We start from the raw sequence: 18,120 nt of genomic DNA, 5'->3' as shown, positions 1-18,120 counted from the left end.
AAGGCAGCAAACATTAGGAAATACTCAGAACGGTCTACCAGCAAGTTTGAAGATACTGTCACGGACAAATACAGTAAATCATGATTTTCAAAGCAAGAAAACTATTTTATTCATGAACTTAACAGCAACATCTATCATAGTTTTGATGGACCTTAGATGATTCTCATGATTTATTGCCTTCAAAGATCAGATAGCCACCCATGTGGCCTTATAGCCAGTTGGACATGGCTTCTATTGTATTCTATCAAATCTGCATTTTCTCCTTGTACAATCCAAGTGACTGGAGATGCTGCAACTTGTGGCCGGGTACTCAAGGCTCAGAGCTGTTCGAGGTTAACCAAGGCCATATGAAGTGTCCTCAGATGAAGTACTTCAGTCTTCCATCACCCAAGTTCCAGCTATGAAATACACTGAACAACTATAGCAAGTAAATGAACACAAAGTGGGTGTAACAAGCTGGCAGAAGGGCAACTCGTAATAACTCTTGCTAAGTATTATATCCAAATAGGCGAGTTTTTTGATCAATTTGCTCTTCATTCTGGATTTGTTTTTGGTAATGAGGAATGGATAATGATTTCTGCCTTGCCATCCACATCAAAACCTCACAGGGTCTATAGCTCTTTGCCCGTAAGGGTGACAGACTATCATGTCCTTTTAAAAGGTCTTGAATGAACACATTATGCCATAACCAACAAGGCTACAAGAGGTGGAGATTGGAATTAGGCAGAACATTATTTTCCCCTCTCAGATCAGATAATGGGTCATTCAGTCAACTGTGTCATTTATTTTGGGTTTTATTTGTGGACTAAATTGGCTAGTATTGTCAAACAACAAGCATAATCATGCAAAGTGCTGCCTGATATTTTAGTATGGTATTGAAAAAACAGAAAATGTCTTTATCCTGGATTTTCAGCACCTATTGCATATTGCTCAAGGCTCAGTGTTTATCATGTTTAATACTAAATAATACAGGGGAGATATTGGTCTCCTTATCCCTGTTCTTTGTAGTGAAATACCTCCAATTTTAAGTGCTAATCAGTAGTGGTGTTTCACTGCTAATCAAGGCATCCAGTAATTTTAATAATCCAATAGCATATGCACTGTATACACATGTTGGAAACATACAGAACAGAAAGTTAATGTGCAGACCACAGACCTGTCTTTCCGCAAATGCCTCTGGGTCATGCATGAAAACAAAAAGCTCTGTCCACAATGGCCACCTTGACCTCCCAGATGAATGCTTTTTCAAACCCCCCTTCCCATTACCACACCGACCTGCCAGTCTCTGGCCTTCCCCACCATCAGGGTGAGGCCAAATGAAAACGTGAAAAATAGTACTTCATTTTCCGTCATAGTTAACAAGCTAATGGTATGAACATTGAGTTTTCCAATTTCAGGTAACGTGCAGCCTGCGTGTTCCTTTTCTCTCCTGATGAACACAGGTTCTCTCATACTTCCTTCTTTCCAACTCCCCACTCCTCCAACTAGTTACCCAGTCTTCTCCCCTCCTCCAGCTGGTTCCATCTGCCTATCACCCACACACTTAACCCACTGGGTCTCTTATTCTCCCACCCCTCCCCCACCATTGCCCTTACTGGTTCCATCAGCCTATCATCCCTCCCTTATCTGGTTCCATTTATCACCTTCCTTACTTATCAGATTCTAGAATCTGTAACCCTTAGGCATCTCCACTCATCATCTTCCAACCTCTACCTTCACCCTCCTCTACCCCCGGCTGGCTCCGTCTGCCCAACATCATTCTCCTCACCCATTTCCACCGATCACCTGCCAGCTCCTGCCTCACCGACCCCTTTATACTAGAAATCTACCCTCTACACTCTCAGTCTCGATATGGGGTCTCAAACCAAAACATTGACTATCCTTCTGCATCCACAGCTGCTGCCTGACCCAACTGAGTTCCTCCAGTAGTTGCTTTTGGCTCTCTGGAAAAAATTACAAGTACTTCAGCTCCAGTCGGATTAGATTTTAGCTTTATTCCTTACCAAATCAAGTGCTGCTCTTCTTTAAAATGTCACAATTTCAATCTCACTAATCCATCATTGATATTCCTCAAGGTTATTTACCAGACAAGCCAACTCCTCCCCTTGAGTGGAAGGGCAAGAAAAACACTCAAGGTTGGACTTCCACATGGCTAAGGGAACAAATGAGTGCATCTACACTGTCCTGAGTGTGTCACCACAGAACCCAGAAATCTTCAAATACACATAGTTCTCATCATTTAAAGTTCAATCAGTTTATTATTGGTAACTCACTGAAGCAGAGAAACTGATCTTTTATCCTTAAGAAAATATATTATGCTCTCCTTTGAAATTACAGGCCCGACCAGCATTAGGCTGCATAGTGACAACAGCTTTCCACTAATAGCATGCAGTCAGGTCATTTCATCCTAAAATACAGAACCATACAGTAGCTAAAGGAGGGTCATTAATCCAAAATGTTAATTGTTTCTCACCACAGATGCTATCTGATCAACTGAATATTTTCATATATGTAGTATATACAGATTAGCCACAATCTTATTGAATGACAAAGCCAGCACGAAGAGACATTTCTTATATACATAATTGTAGCCTTCCAGAACTACAGCAAAGCAATTATTGAATGAGTGCCATGTTATTATGCAAAAACACCAAACATGTAATAGGGCACTCTAAAGCAGCGGCTCCAGTGCTTAGACAGGATTAGTGATGTCCTACCACGTAGTCCCAAGAATGGCTCCAACCTTGGGCTATTATGGAATAAGTGAAAAGCAGAAGCAAGAGATGGAGACAGATGATCTGATTGAAATTTTTGAGGAAGTTGATGAGGGCACTACAGCAGATGTGGTTTACATGGACTTAAGACTTTCAACAAGGTCTCACATGGGAGAATAGTCCAAAAGGTTTGGACCCATAAGATCCAGGGAAAATTGTATCCAAAATTGGTTTGCCAATAGGAGACAAAGGGCGATGGTAAAAAGCTGTTTTGGCAATAGGATGCCTGTGACTACTGGTGTCCCACAGGGACTGGTGCTGGGACCATTGCTGATTTGGATGTGGATGTAGGAGGCATAATTAGTAAGGTCACAGATGACACAGATTAGTGAAGTCATTAACAGTGCAGAGGGTAGTCTTAGGATACAGGATGGTATTTATGTATTGCTGAAATGGGCTGAGAAATAGCAGATGGAATTTAATCCTGATAAATGTGAGATTGTTTTGGGAGTACCAAACACCATGAATAGCTAGGTTCTAGGGAATATTGAAGAACAGAGGGACCTTAGCTTGCAAGTTCAAAGATCCTTGAAGGTGACAGCACAGAAAAATAATGTGATTATGACATATGGGATAGTGGCCTTCATTATTAGGGTGTTGAATAGAAGAGCAGAGGTTATCAACTTTAGAAAACATTGGTCATACCTCAGCAAAAGGTGATAGTGCTGGAGAGGGTGCAGAGGAAATTCACCAGGATGGGCAGTTCAGTTATGAGGAGAGATTGGAGAGGCTAGATCTGTTTTCCCTGGAGCAGAGGAGGTTAAGTGGGGACCTGATTGGAGAATATAAAATTCTGAGGGGTATAGATATGTTAGACTGCAGGAATCTTTTCCCCCCCAGAGATAAACAAAACTAGAGGACATAGGTTTAGGATAAGGGATAAGAGATTTATAGGGGATCTTTCTCATCCTGAGTGGCAAGTATCTGCAAAGCACTGCCAGAGAGAGTGGTGGAAGCAGAGGCAATAACATCTATTACAGAACCCATATTTTTCTTTCCTTTAATAATTACTGAACTAGATAACAATGCCTACCCTCCACAAGTTTCTATAATGGTATCAAAAGAAAACATAATAATGAATCATAGAGATCAACTAGGCACCCTTATGCACTTCTTACTGCTTCTCAAACATATCCTGGTCTCCAATGCAGTGCTCTTCCGGTGGCTGTAACATAACTGGTCAAAATTTGTGGACTGGAAGAGGAGACAACTGTAGATAATTGTGAAAGATGATCCCAAGCAGTATCAGGCCTCGAAGACAAAATCTTCAGATCCTCTGACCATGAGCAACAATAGTCTGGGCTGGTTGAAAGACAACAGGAAAGGCAATTGTGAGATTGCTGAGTGGCAGGAAGAATATGGCCACCCTGATGGAATCAGTAGATCCCTATCACCCCTTTCCTTTCCACCATCCTAGGACCAAACAATCCTTCCAGGTGAAGCACTTCTTCCAATCTAGTGTGTTGCAGTCAGCATTGACAATGTGGTCTCCTCTACTTTAGGAAAGCCAAACACAGATTGAGTGACCATTTTGTAGAGTATCTGCATTCAGTTCACAAGGGTGACTCTGAACTTCCAGAAGTCTGCCACTTTAATTCTCCAACCTACTGCCACTCTTACCTGGCTGGCTGTGGCCTCCTGCACTGCTACAATAAGGGCCAATGCAAACTTGAGGAACAGCATCTCATCATCCATCTGGGTACATTTCAGCCTTCAGGACTCGATGGTGAATGCTGCAACTTCCAATGATCCACCTCTGTCAGTATCAGACCTGGCCATTTCCACTGCAAGACATCCATCTGTGACTTGGCCTTTTCCCCTCTCCCCATTAGCACAGCCTGACCAGCTGGACATGTTTGACAGCCTTGTACATTACACTCCTTTATCTGTATCATTATTCTCCAACCGCTATTCATCCCTATGGCAAACCAAGCCTCAACCTATCACAGATATTCCCATTGTCCTATCTATTTTTCTCCCACCACCAGCCCGTGCTCTCTGCAACTTAAAACTGATTTGTTTTCTTTTTCCCCCAGTTCTGATAGAGAGTCTCCGACATGAAACATTAGCCATTTCTCCTTCCATGTACATTGCCCGACATGCTGAGTGTTTCTAGCATTTGCTATGTTTATTTCGGATTTCTAGCGTCTACAGTTTTTACTCAGTGCAACATTGGAGGCCAACCTGCTGTACTACCATGACATCCACAAAACCCCCATCAACACTGGTGCACAACACCATGACAGCAACAGTCGAAGGTTCTGTTGCAGTATTTAGAAATCTGGGTTGCTTCTGAGATTTATAATGGGCTGGGATAGAAACTGAGATATTGGCCATGAGATGCTGCATCATGCAGAATCAGATTTTTATTGAAGCATTGCTAGCCATCAATTCCACACTGCATACGATAGGTTCCAGGATCTATGGAAAGCCTTGTGTTAAGTTGAAGTTGAACTCCCCAGGTTCTTTGGTTTGGAACTTAGGCTTTGACAGGCTACCAAACTAAGTAATATGCACATTCTTCAGCTTTCTTCTGTAGGCAGCTTCACAGTAGTCACCATGTGTGGTTTCTGCTGCAGAGCAAGTGAAACATTGTGCACAATTTATTGCCTCTCTTAAGCCTATCCTGTTTTTGGAAATGACTCCTGGAACTCCCTTTCACCCTGACCAACCTAAAGTTCCACAATTAAATTATGTCCAGTCTCAGAATTTAAACTGACTACTGTAGGTGTTGAATCAAGTGAAAGAGCATCTTCTTCCTCCTTGCTACATTAGTAGGTGACTGAGCTACTATGGTCAGATGAGATTTCTTGGCTACGTAACAATAAGAATAGCACAAACATGGACTATTGAAGGGCAGAGAAACAGAGGTTTATACTCATATCACCCATGGCTTGCAGATCAAAACTGTGGGATAAAGTGAAGTGGAACAAGAGAAGAGTTGGCATAAGCATGGTTTTATCTTCCATGCTCTCAGCATCTCCCATGACTAAAGCTTCTGCTGCAACAGCACTAATGACTCAGGTCTTTTGCTTCCAGGGTAACAAAGCAGTGCATATATACTTGTCTCCCATCCCGCTGCTGTTGCTTGCAATTATGCACAAAAGAAGATTTAATTGATGGATTTGCCAGAATAATAACTGGTAGTGCACAGAAGCTGAGATATTGGTATTAATGCCAGAGCTGTGTCAAATATGAGTGAATGTGGTGGGACATTCAGATGTTATTTCTTTGCCCCTCATAAGAGAAATTGAGAAGTTCCTGGGAGTGAACATCACCAACAGCCTGTCCTGGTCAAATCACGTAGAAGCCACTGCCAAGAAAGCTCACCAACTCCTCTACTTCCTCAGGAGGCTAAAGAAATTTGGTTTGTCCCCTTTGACTCTCACCAACTTTTACCGATGCACCATAGAAAGCATCCTATCTGGATGTATCACGGCTTGGTACGGCAACTGCTCTGCCCAGGACTGCAAGAAACTGCAGAGAGTTGTGGACACAGACCAGCGCATTACAGACACTAGCCTCCCCTCCTTGGACTCGGTGAAGCAGCCAGCATAATCAAAGACCCCACCCACCCGGGACATTCTCTCTTCTCTCCTATTCCTTCGGGTAGAAGATACAGGAGCCTGAAGGCACGTACCACCAGACTTATGGACAGCTTCTACCCCACTGTGATGAGACTATTGAACAGTTCCCTTATACAATGAGATGGACTATAACCTCACGATCTACCTTGTTGTGACCTCGCACCTTATTGCACTGCACTTTCTCTGTAGCTGTGACACTTTACTATGTACTGTTATTGTTTTTACTTGTACTACATCAATGCACTCTGTACTGACTCAATGTAACTGCACCGTGTAATGAATTGACCTGTACGATCAGTATGCAAGACAAGCTTTTCACTGTACCTCAGTACAAGTGACAATAATAAACCAATACCAAATTACTGTTGGATGCTTTTAGGGTTATATCATGTTGAAAAGTACAAGTTGTACTCTTTGGGGAAGGGAAATAAATGGCATTGGGGGTAAAAAGGGAGATCTTGACCATGTGCAGAAAGTAGTTTAATAACCTTGCACTACATCCACGTCTCCACAGCTTCGCTCTGGCCGTTATCTATCTTTATGGCCTCTACCCACTGTGCTTAACTGTCCAGTGGATAGATAATTCTTCTCTTTTCTTACGTTGCTTCCAGTGGCCTGAGAAAAAGCAGGGCTCACTCCCTTCTGAACTTTCAACACATCTGAGAAGGTGATAGCAGAGTTGTTTAAAACACACTCCCCTGACCCCACTTCAAGTGAGACAGGCTTGGGTTTGGTTATAGCTCCAAACTGTGTTAGTCAATTCAGAAAGCGGAGATCACAAATTTGTGTTAAGACCCACAAGCACAAAAGCTGACTGCAGTAATCATGAAAATAAAGCCAAACTCAAATTTCCTGCAAGAAGGCAGAAGCTAAACACATTACAGGTCCAGAGCCCATTTTCTATTGCTGTTCAATTTCACCCCAGTCATATTCTTGTTTAAACTCCAAAAACAAATCTCCTGCCCATAATAACGTAATTTTGTAAACCTTGTGAAAGACTATGGAAAGAACATGGAACTAGGATGACTTTGATAGCTCTTTTAATAGAGTTTTCACAGCTACAAGGCAATCACATTCTTTTATATTGTGTGATTCTATAATCACTACTCCCTTTGGAAAAGCCCACTCATGCAAGTCAAATTCTCATTTGTAAAGACCCTGAATTCTGAAGCTTTGTATTGTTGCATTGGAATGCATTCCAACAATTTTACCAAAAACTAAAAATTAAAAAGGTAGCCAGTAGTTCTCATTTCAAACAGATCCAAAACTGATGTGAAAAATTCTTATCATACCTAGGTTCTTAAGCAGAGCGACGGCTGTAATGGAGTCAGTGCAGGCAAGAATTGACCCAAACATCATGCCAACGTACCAATCCCAGTTGAACGTGTAAACGTCAACAGCCAAAAGAGCAATCATTGCACCACTCAGGACCAAACCGGGACCAGCCAAAAGCACCACCTGTCAGAAATTCAGCCAGTGGGAGATTAAATATTAGAGACCATCTTTAATACATTATTTTTCCACCTCAAAACATTGTAACACTTTATTTTAAATTAAATATATACAGCTCCTTTATGATCCAGTGCATATATCTGGCAAAAAGATGCGTTTACTAATATTAAGGCCCCAAGTTCAATCCAAATATTTATGCTCACATAGTTGATCTCAACCAAAATGGTAGCAGAATGCTAAAATCTGCCGCTAAGCTGGTTTGCCCTTCATTATCTTAAAAACAATCCTTGCTGGAAATAACATGAGTAGCAGCAGTCAGATAAGGATATGACCGGGGTTGGTCTTTCTTCCACCTCTCCATGGATGACCAGGCTTATCAAAACCCTTGTTGCATATGAAAAATAACCAATTAGGTTGGGTAGCAGAATGGTTGCAAAGGTGTGGCTTCACACATGTCAAAGACGCAATACCTTCAAGAGAGGGATAACAAGGTTAACTGGATATAATGTGAAAAGGTTGTTCTCTTTGCCAAGAATTGGCCAATTTAAAGTTATTTTGTACGGTTTATCTTTGCTGTTGTAGGAATTTGATCCAGCAACAATGATGGACCAGTAATTAAGTCGCCATGCAACTAAGAAAACAAAAGGAAGTTATATTAACCAGTCTTCTTTTTCCCTAAATGGTGCAAGTTACAGGTTTAGTAATTGCTATCAAAGACGACTTGGAAAATTGCCACATATAATTGTACAGAAGGCCACTTTGTCCTCTTAATGCAAATCAGCTCTGTACAGGAAGAATAAAGCTAATCCCACTTTACCTGAAACACTGCAATATTTTCTTTCAAGTGCTGATTCAATTACTTTTTCTAAAGCACTTGAACCTTGCACCAACATTAAGTTTCTCCCTATTTTTTTTGAACATCTCTATCATATCTCTCCTCAATCTTCTGTGCTCTAAAGGAGAAGATTCCGTACTTCTGGAACTATTCGAGTAAATCTTTCCTGCTTCTTGACGGCCTTCGCATCCTTCCTAAAGTGCAGTGAAATAGACAAAATACACGAGTTGCAGCCAATCTACCTTCTTACACAAGTTCACCATAGCTTCCTTTCTTTTGTACTTCACATGACTATTTATGAAGCCCAGGATCATGAATGGTGTTTAGCCACTTTTTCATCCACCTTCAAAGATTTATACACCCACTTTAGGACTGAGCCCCTTATAATGCATTGCCTCTACTTGTTGCTACCAAAATAAATCATTTCCCACAATCTTTAAATTCTGCACCACGTATACACCAGCTCAGCTTGCATACTTGTGACCATCTATAGATTTATCACCATCCTCCAAACTGTTCACTATACTTCCAAAACTTTCATCATCAAGTTTTGATTTCATCTCCCACATACCCAGATTCAAGTACTTAATGAAAGCAGTGACCTCAGCAACAAGCCCTGGGCAACACAATCATCTTGCTTCCTTGAATAAAACAAAATTGCTTACCACAACACTGTGTGTCACACTTGGCCATATTTTTTTAAACATTCATGCTGCTATTGCTCCGTTCATTCCATGGGCTTCACCCTAAAAATTTATTATGTCCTATTTTATTGAATACCTTTCACAAGTCCATCTGCACCATGTCATGTGTTCTCATCAACTCCATTAACACAGCAAAAAAAATCAATTTTGTTACGAACCAGCAACAATCGAAACGCACCGAGGCATGTATAAGTGTTAGAAACTATTTTATTAATAACCACTTGTGATAATAAGAAAGGCAAAAATGATTAGATGTTAAACATAATCCCCAAAACTAATAAACTCAAAGTGTGTGTGTGGCAAATTCCCAAACCTCAAGTCTAGGAATAGTTCTCAAAGTTCAGTTCAGCAAATCATCAGGTGAAACGTGAGCAAAGGCTTTTGCAAAACCACCGGCTGAAGAGAGAATGTAGAGAGAGAAATAACGAAATCCACATGTTCCACAATGGAACCCATACAACACCTCAATCTCCGATGATCTCCACTGCTTTGTTCCGAAGTGTCTGCCATCCCGAAGGCATTCAATACGTGGCCGCCCACAGAAAATACCTGTTTTCCAGTACAGGTTAACGACAAAGTGGACTCCACTTGATTGCTCCAAAAATCCATACATGGATTGTAGTGACAGACACAGCTATTGTTTTTCATCCATTGATATGGAGACCAGCAGTCAGTGTCTCTCTCTCTCTCTGACTCACTGAGCAAAACAGCCAGCACATTGTTATAGTCTTGCTGTCTTGATAACACCACACACACATACTGCTACTCTACTGTCCAGGTGCCTTAAAGGGACATTCACCAAACAGCAACCTGGCTCATAACAGTTTAGTTAAATTCAACTTGCCCTTTACAAATCAGTGTTAGCTTCCTTTAACTCATCCAAGCAACTAATTTCCTTTTTTTTAAAAAAAATCACTGATTGTTTTAGAAGCTTCCCCATCACAGAGAATAAATTGGCTGGCTTGTAATCAGTCGGCTGTTTTCTTTTGACAATATCCGTACTTCCCCAGTCCTCTGGCATCACTCTATATTACATCATTGTGTCTAGTATGTATGCAACTTCTCTCCCTCAGTGGCCAAGGATACATCACATGCAGACCAAACTTAGTTTAAGTACAGCCAGCCTTTCTAGTTCCTTCTCTTGCCAAGTTCCCAATGCCACTTCCCATAGTTATCCAAACTACAAAATACTAAGATCACCATGCCTTCTAATGTTCCACTTAACCAACCTCATTACTGAATTAGGTTATGGTGAATATCTCCTTCCTTGTTTGGCCAGGAACATACTGATCAAGACAGCTGTCCTAAACACACTTCAGAAATTCTTAACTTTTTGAAATATATTTTACACTATTACAATCACTGTCTATTTTAGAATAATTGTAATCATTCATTAATACTACTCTACAGTTCTTACTGAGCAAATTTCTTGTCTGTGCAATCAAACAGATTGTCCAGCATTTATGTACATAATACAAGCTTGAGCTACAGTACACCAGTATTGCAGGAAGTGGATACTTCAATTAATGGAATGCCAAACAAATTGCTTTGTCCTGGATCGCATTAAACGCCTTTGCGGCCACATCGATCTAGGAATCATAAGCACAATGGCCATTTTAGTGGAGTCTTTAGTCAATTTTAGTCAATTTTAGTCAATATACCCAGGGACTAACATAAGAGGCACAAATAATTTGTGTAGCAGAAACAGGAATGTTACAATAGGAAAAACCTACAGCAGCAGAGTTAAATATGAAATATAAAGTTATCAACTTTTGAATTGGTGACAGTTAGAATATTTTCTTAAGCGGTGAGAACTGGTATTGAAGTGCAACATAGGAATTTAAGAGCTTGTACAAAAAAACAAAAGCGATTCAAAATGGCTTCTCAAATGGAATCTTGTGAGCACCAAGTTTATTGGCCATGCAAGGGGTACAAATCCTATTTATTAGAATGATCCTAAGACTTAAAAGGCATCAATTTAAGTTGTATTTGATTAAATTAGGCCACGTGGGAATCTAATTAATGTGGAGTCTTGAGTCTAATATCCCACTCTGTAAAAACAGAGTTATACAAGCACAGAAACAGGCCCTTCAGCCCAAGTGGTCCATGCCAACCAAGATACCCTATCCAAGCTTGTCCCATTTGCCAGCATTTGGCCCATAACCTTCTAAACCTTTCCAATCCATGTATCTGTCCAACTGCCTTTTAAAAGTTGTTTTTGTACCAGTGACTCCACTTTCAGGCTACCATGTACTTGTACTCCAAGGTGTCTCTGTTTTGCCACACTCCCCAGGGGCCTCCCATTCACTGTGAAAGTCCTATCTGAATTTGACTTTCCAAAATGTATTATCTCACACTTATCTGAAAAGTTGATAGAATAGCCCCTAACATAGTTGATAGAAATAAAATCTATTTCCTCCAGTGAGAACTCCAGAATAAGATACCGAGATATTAAAATTAGGATAATTTTACAAGATAAGATTTAGGACAGAAATTTAGGAGAGAAATCATGAAGCACTCTACCCCACTGAGCATTCTGAAACTTAGTTTTCCAAAAGGCTACAGATGCTAGGTTAACTCAAAATATCAAGACCAAGCTTGACATGCAAGGAAAACAAAAAGCGATATGGATCACAAATGGGTAAAAGAAGATGCTGTCGTAATGTTGTAGATGGGAAAGGAAAGAAAATAGATCATTCCATTACTACTTCATCTAAGTAAATAAGTCACCTAGTCCATGTGAGAGGGGAAGATTACAGAAGGGTTTGCCATAATCCTCAAATCCTCCATAGATGCAGAGAAAATGCCACAGGACTGGAAAATGGCAAATGAATATTTTTGTTCAAAATGTTTGCAAGGACATGTTGGACAATTAAAGGCTGTTGGTTTAACTTTGGTTGCGAGGAAACATCTGGAAACAGTAATTGGGGAAAACAAACAGGCACATGGAGAAGTTTGAGTTGAGAAGGGAGAGCCAGCCTTAACAACAAGTAATACTTGACTAACCCAAGTGAAATTTTAAATACATCATAGGGAAATAAGAAAGGACAGCGCCTTTTATATTCCAGGTGGATTTTCAGAAGACAAAGGCTACTTAGAAAACTTGAGGCCTGAGGAATGAAAAGGTCAATAGCACAGATAAGAAACTGGCTAAAAGCAGATTCGAAAATGAAGGACAACTGTGTTACCCAGGGACCACCCATTTTCAGATACATAACCAAGTCATCATAATGTGTGCTGGGTCAAATTTCCAAACTTGCAAATGACAGAAAGTTTGGAAGTGTGGTAAGCAGTGAAAAGGATAATAATAGTGCAAGAGGACATCAAAAGGCTGGTAAGTAGCAGAAGGAATTTAATATGAAGAAGCACGAGGTACACCCTTTGGGAATAAGACTAAGATAATGTGCACTAAATAGCATTCTAAAGATGGTACTGAAACAGAAGGGCCTAGACATACACGTGCATAAATCCTCAAAAGTGCTCAGAAGTATTGAGGGAGTGGTTGGTAAAACACATGAAATTTTAGCCTTCAATAATAAAAACAGAACAAAACCAGAGAGACTAAAAATTTCTTATGACAGGATTATGAGCAGGTACCTACAGTATAATATTTCCATTAAATTTCCTGCTTTTTTTTTAAAAAGCATACTTTGAGTAGCAGGCACCATTTTATAATCCTTCCCATTCATAGTGCACTGGATGTTCAACTGTCATGCTTTACAAAGTTTAGTTAATTGAAATAAATTTATGCCCAGAGCAACCTGAGACAATTGGATCATGCACCAGCTATTTGAATGTAGAGATATTACAGAAAAATAACCATTTTGAAATATTTCTGATTCAACAAATTTTTTGGAGGAAGAGAAATCATAATTTTAAAAGGCGAAGGATTCATCCTGGTATTCTGGTTAATATTTATTTCTCAATCAATATCACCTAAATAAAGTTATCCAGTTATACTGCTTGTGAAAGTGTACAAATTGTCTGCTGCACTTCCTACAATAAAAAGTGTGACTACAATTCAAATATAGTTAGTTGTATGTAAAGCACTTTAGAACACCTTAGATGTTTAATGTTTAGAACACTTTAGATATGGTGTGCATATCAAAATGTCCTCTTCCTTTACTTGTCCAGTTGACATTTTCTACATGGATGCTGCAAGAGTATTGGACGGATATGCATTATGGTCCTTGCATTTGTAAGTTCTTTTTTTATAGATTAAGAATCTCAGTTGGATAAAGATCAACTGGAAAGCAAGTACCAATTTAGATAAACATTTACAGCAAATGTAGATTCAGGAAAATCTGCCATGCTTTAAGTAAAAAGCAATGCCTTCAGGGGCACAATAGAGAAGCAGCAAGAATCAACTCATACACTGGAAAAGAATCAGTACAATTGAGGCTGCCACAAATGTCACCTTTTGACCTATACTTATCATAGAGGCAAATGCAGTGCAGGATTGACAGCCAACACACCATGGCAACGATTAATCTCCACTATGGGAGAGACAACAAAATAAATTAGCGCACAAATATTCTTATTTAGCAGAGTAGATGTACGTCTACTATTTCCCCAATACTTTAGCCATAATATACTATTGGTTTTTTAAAATCTACTTTCTGGTTTGCCCAAGGCACCGATTATGATCAGTATAGTAAACATTAAAGAAACAGTAGTAGAACATTCAGAAAAATTAATAAAACCATGTTGACTCTCTTTGATTGTACGAAAGTGAAATTACACATGACAAAGTTTATTAGTGCTCCAAGGATGTAACAAGCAGGATACATAAAAGGGAACCAATAAATGCGGTGTATTTGGATTTTCAGAAGGCACAAGATGGCATAAAAAGGTTACCACAGAAGACATCGGGATTGGGTGCTGGGACTTGTATATCAGCATGTATAGGAGATTAGCTCATGAAGAGACAAAAAAAGGAATTGAGAAAAATGGGTCATTTTCAGGTTGGCAAGCTGTAACGAATTTCTTTTGGTGCCACAGGGATCAGTGGTATTAGTTTACTAGTGTCACTTGTACCAAGGTACAGTGAAAAACTTGTCTTACATATCGTACAGATCAATTCATTACAGTGCATTGAGGTACTATAGGGTAAAAACAATAACTGAATACACAGTAACATGTCACAGCTACAGCGAAGTGCAGTGCGGGTAAACAATAAGGTGCAAGGTCATAACAAGGTAGATTGTGAGGTCCAGAGCCTATCTCATTGGATAAGGGAACAGTTCAATCGTCTTATCACAGTGGGATAGAAGCTGTCCTTGAGCCTGGTGGTATGTGCCCTCGGGCTCCTGCATCTTCTGCCTGATGGGAGAGGGGAGAAGAGAGAATGACTTGAGTGGGTAGGGTCTTTGATTGTGCTGGCTGCTTCACCAAGGCAATGAGAGATATCGACAGAGTCCATGGAGTGGAGGCTGGCTTCCGTGATCTGCTGGGCTGTGTCCACAACTCTCTGCAGTTTCTTGTGATCCTATTTGCTATCTATATTCGTGTCTTAGATGAAGGGACCAAGTATACTGCAGCCTTTTTCTTTTAAAAAATAATACAAAGACGACTGGGAAAGCAAGTTGAGAAAAGGGCAGAGAAAGTCTGCTCAGATAGGTATTTTTAGTGGACAAAAATTCAGTAGATTGAGTTCAACATGGGGAAACGCGAGGTTGTCCACTTTGACAGGAAGGACTGACGAGCAGAATACTGTTTAAATGGAAAGACACTATGGAAAACTATATACATAAAAGTCAAAGATAACTTGCAAGCACAGGAATTAAGAAAGCAAATAGAATGTTGCTCTTAATTACAATTGGAATGGATTATAAGAGTAGGGAAATCCTGCTACAGCTATAGAGGGGATTGGCGAGACCATACCTGGGATATGCTTGTATTGGAGGCAATACAGAGAAGGGTCATTAGGTTAATTCTTGGGAATGAAGGGATTGTCTTATAAGGAAAAGCTCTTTGGTCTGTATTCACTGGAGTTTCGAAGAATGAAATGTGATCTTATTGAAACAAAGATCGAGGCAGATTCACAAGGTAGAACCGAAAGGATGTTTCCCCTCATGGAGGAACTGTAGAACTAGGCCACATAGTTCCAGAATAAGGGAGTGTCCATTTAAAACAGATTTGATGGGATTTCATTCTGCAAACCTCTGGCTCCACAAGAGAGCTGTAGATAATGAATCATTAGATTTATTCAAGGCCAATATTACGGATTAGGTTACTATTTGGTGAATGTCCCTTTAAGACACAGTACAGTTGTGTGTGTGTGTGTGTGTGTGTGTGTGTGTGTGTGTGTGTGATTACAACAACAACAGGAGATAACGACATGCTGACGTTTTGGTTCAGTCAGAAAAGAGAGAGGAAGAGAGCCACCCTCCCTGCTGGTCTCTGTATCGATGGATGAAAAACAATAACTGTGCCCCTACAATCCACGTATGGATTTTTGGAATAATCCAGTGGAGTCCACTTTGTTGTTAACCTGTAGAAGGAAACAGGTATTTCTGTAGACGGCCACGTCTTGAGTGCCTTTCGGGGTGGCAGATACTTTGGAACAAAGCACTGGAGATCATCAGTGACTGAGGTGTTGTATGGGTTCCATCGTTGAACATTTGGATTTCATAATTTCTCTCTATTTTCTCTCTACATTTTCTCTTCAGTCAACGGTGGTTTTGCAAAAGCCTTTGCTCACGTTTCACTTTATGGCTTGCTGAACTGAATTTTGAGAACTATTCCTGGACTTGGAGTTTGGGAATTTACCACACACACACTTCGAGTTTAGTTTTGGGAGTTACTGTGTAATATCTAACATTTTTATTATTATCATCATAAGTAGTTATTAATAAAATAGTTTCTAACACTTATACATGACTCGGCGTGTTTCTTTTGTTGCTGGTACGCAACACTGAGACATACTTTTGGTCAAGAGTTATGGGAAACAGGCAGGAAGGTACAACCAAGGCTAAGATTACATCAGTTATTATCTCAATGAATAGTGGAGCAGGTTCAAGGTGTCCATATTACCCATGCCTGCTCACATTTCTTAAGTTAGATAATCAGGCTGTGCTTCGATTAAAGCAATGATACCCTTACATGAAGGGTTCTGAAAAAAATAAGAAGAGTAGTTCTCCAATACTAAACCACCTAGAGAAATACAACTCTAGAAAATCTCTTAAATTTATAATCCAACACACAAATTTAACTCCGTCTGAAACAGTAGTAAAGCATTTAGCCTTTCCTACCTTTTACTCATTCAATTGGGTCATGCAATAAAATTCTACACAAACCCTTCACAACCTCTGCCACAAATACAAAGCCCTTATCTCATTCCATTATAAAAATGACTTGACACATGGCATCAACTGTAATCACATTTTTGTTTTAGATAAATTGCTGGTTTCATCCTTAATTATTCCTACTTTTTTCTTGCTCTGGTACATCACTATTCTGAAAGGAAGCATCTTATCCAAGTTGCTCCCCGGAAACAGGATGCTGGCAAAGTGTAGTCACATTGGGGTTCTGAAAATCAAGGTCTCTCTCAACCTCAGTGAGTTTGCTCACAAAGAGTTCAAATTCAGCCCAAATCTTATCTACCATCACAGTCAAGGTTTACTCATTTTCAGGCTTGTGTGTAGGCAAAGGGCACAGATTGACTGGAGTAAGAGTAAAACAGCCTAAGATGCAGTATCAAAATCAGTATCTAGTTCAACTTGTCTATACTCCTTCCTGGCATATGGCAAACAGATCTTATAAGAGCCAATGGCAGAAGCAACACTGAACAAGGGAAGAGAGCTCCTTTACAGCTTGTGCTAGTTGCTCTGCCACTCTATTCCATAGTACAACTGAAGGAATACATTTCAGGAGCTTAAGCTTCATGAGAGAATGTTAGACTACCAATAGATATCTGCTACGAGCAGCTGTGCACCTTGCACAATTGGAATTGCCAGTTGCATCAAGGCCTCCAGAAAGCACCAAACACTTGTAATTTCTATCGGTATCTGCAACAATTCTAATCATCAATCATCCTGCAGAGTTAATAATCCCCTTAAATAGCAATGGTGAGCACATCCTACTGAACACTTAAAAGTTAAATTCAAGATAAGGCATTGGTTGGAGCAATGAGTTTCAAATGCTGACTAACATCATGATCTGCCTTCATTGCATAGTTCCAGCAAGTATTAGATGTGTGCACCCACACCAATATAACATTCAGCATGACTCAAAAATACACATTGAAACTGATTGGCACCCATAGGACCCAAATATTAAAATTAACACAGTGTAGCGACTCACCGTCCGAGCAAGCGAACTGGCTCAGCAGTCGGGTCGCGCGTCGGAGTGGCGAGGCCCAAGGTGGCGCTGGGCCTTCATCTTCCCCTAGCAACGGGAGAACCCGCACACGGGAAAAGTTTGATGACGTAGCACATATGTCATTTCCGTTTTCGGTGGGCGGGAACCGTCCCTCTTAAAAGGCCCGCGCAAGGCAGGAAAATAAATCAGTTTTGTTCTGCAGCTCATCGACTAGTGTCTTACTTTCACATTGCGGTAGCAGCCGCTACATTGGTGACCCCGACAGTCCAAACGGATTTTGGACCCACACAATGGACGACAATGCAGCAGCCAATGCAGTGGCACTCAAGCTGCCCACCTTTTGGACGTTTCGGCCCCGCGTCTGGTTCGACCAGGCCGAAGCACAATTCCAACTTCGGCAGATCACCTCCGAGTCTATAAAGTACGACCACGTGGTCAGCTCTCTG

General features: G+C 40.4%; 1 protein-coding gene across 1 annotated transcript in view; it reads right to left on the bottom strand.

The window, feature by feature from the left end:
* The window catches only part of LOC127577987 (sodium/hydrogen exchanger 10-like), a 160,533-nt gene that overhangs the window by 127,668 nt on the left and 14,745 nt on the right, over positions 1 to 18,120 (bottom strand). Inside the window, exon 4 of the mRNA XM_052029694.1 lies at positions 7,654 to 7,819. Within this exon, the coding sequence (XP_051885654.1) occupies positions 7,654 to 7,819 (166 nt within the window). The remainder of the gene's footprint in view (positions 1 to 7,653; positions 7,820 to 18,120) is intronic.

The sequence above is a fragment of the Pristis pectinata genome, chromosome 14, assembly GCF_009764475.1.
Source record: "Pristis pectinata isolate sPriPec2 chromosome 14, sPriPec2.1.pri, whole genome shotgun sequence".
Taxonomy (NCBI): domain Eukaryota; kingdom Metazoa; phylum Chordata; class Chondrichthyes; order Rhinopristiformes; family Pristidae; genus Pristis; species Pristis pectinata.
The sequence above is the reverse complement of the archived record's forward strand: the minus strand, read 5'-3'. Positions and strand labels throughout refer to the sequence as shown.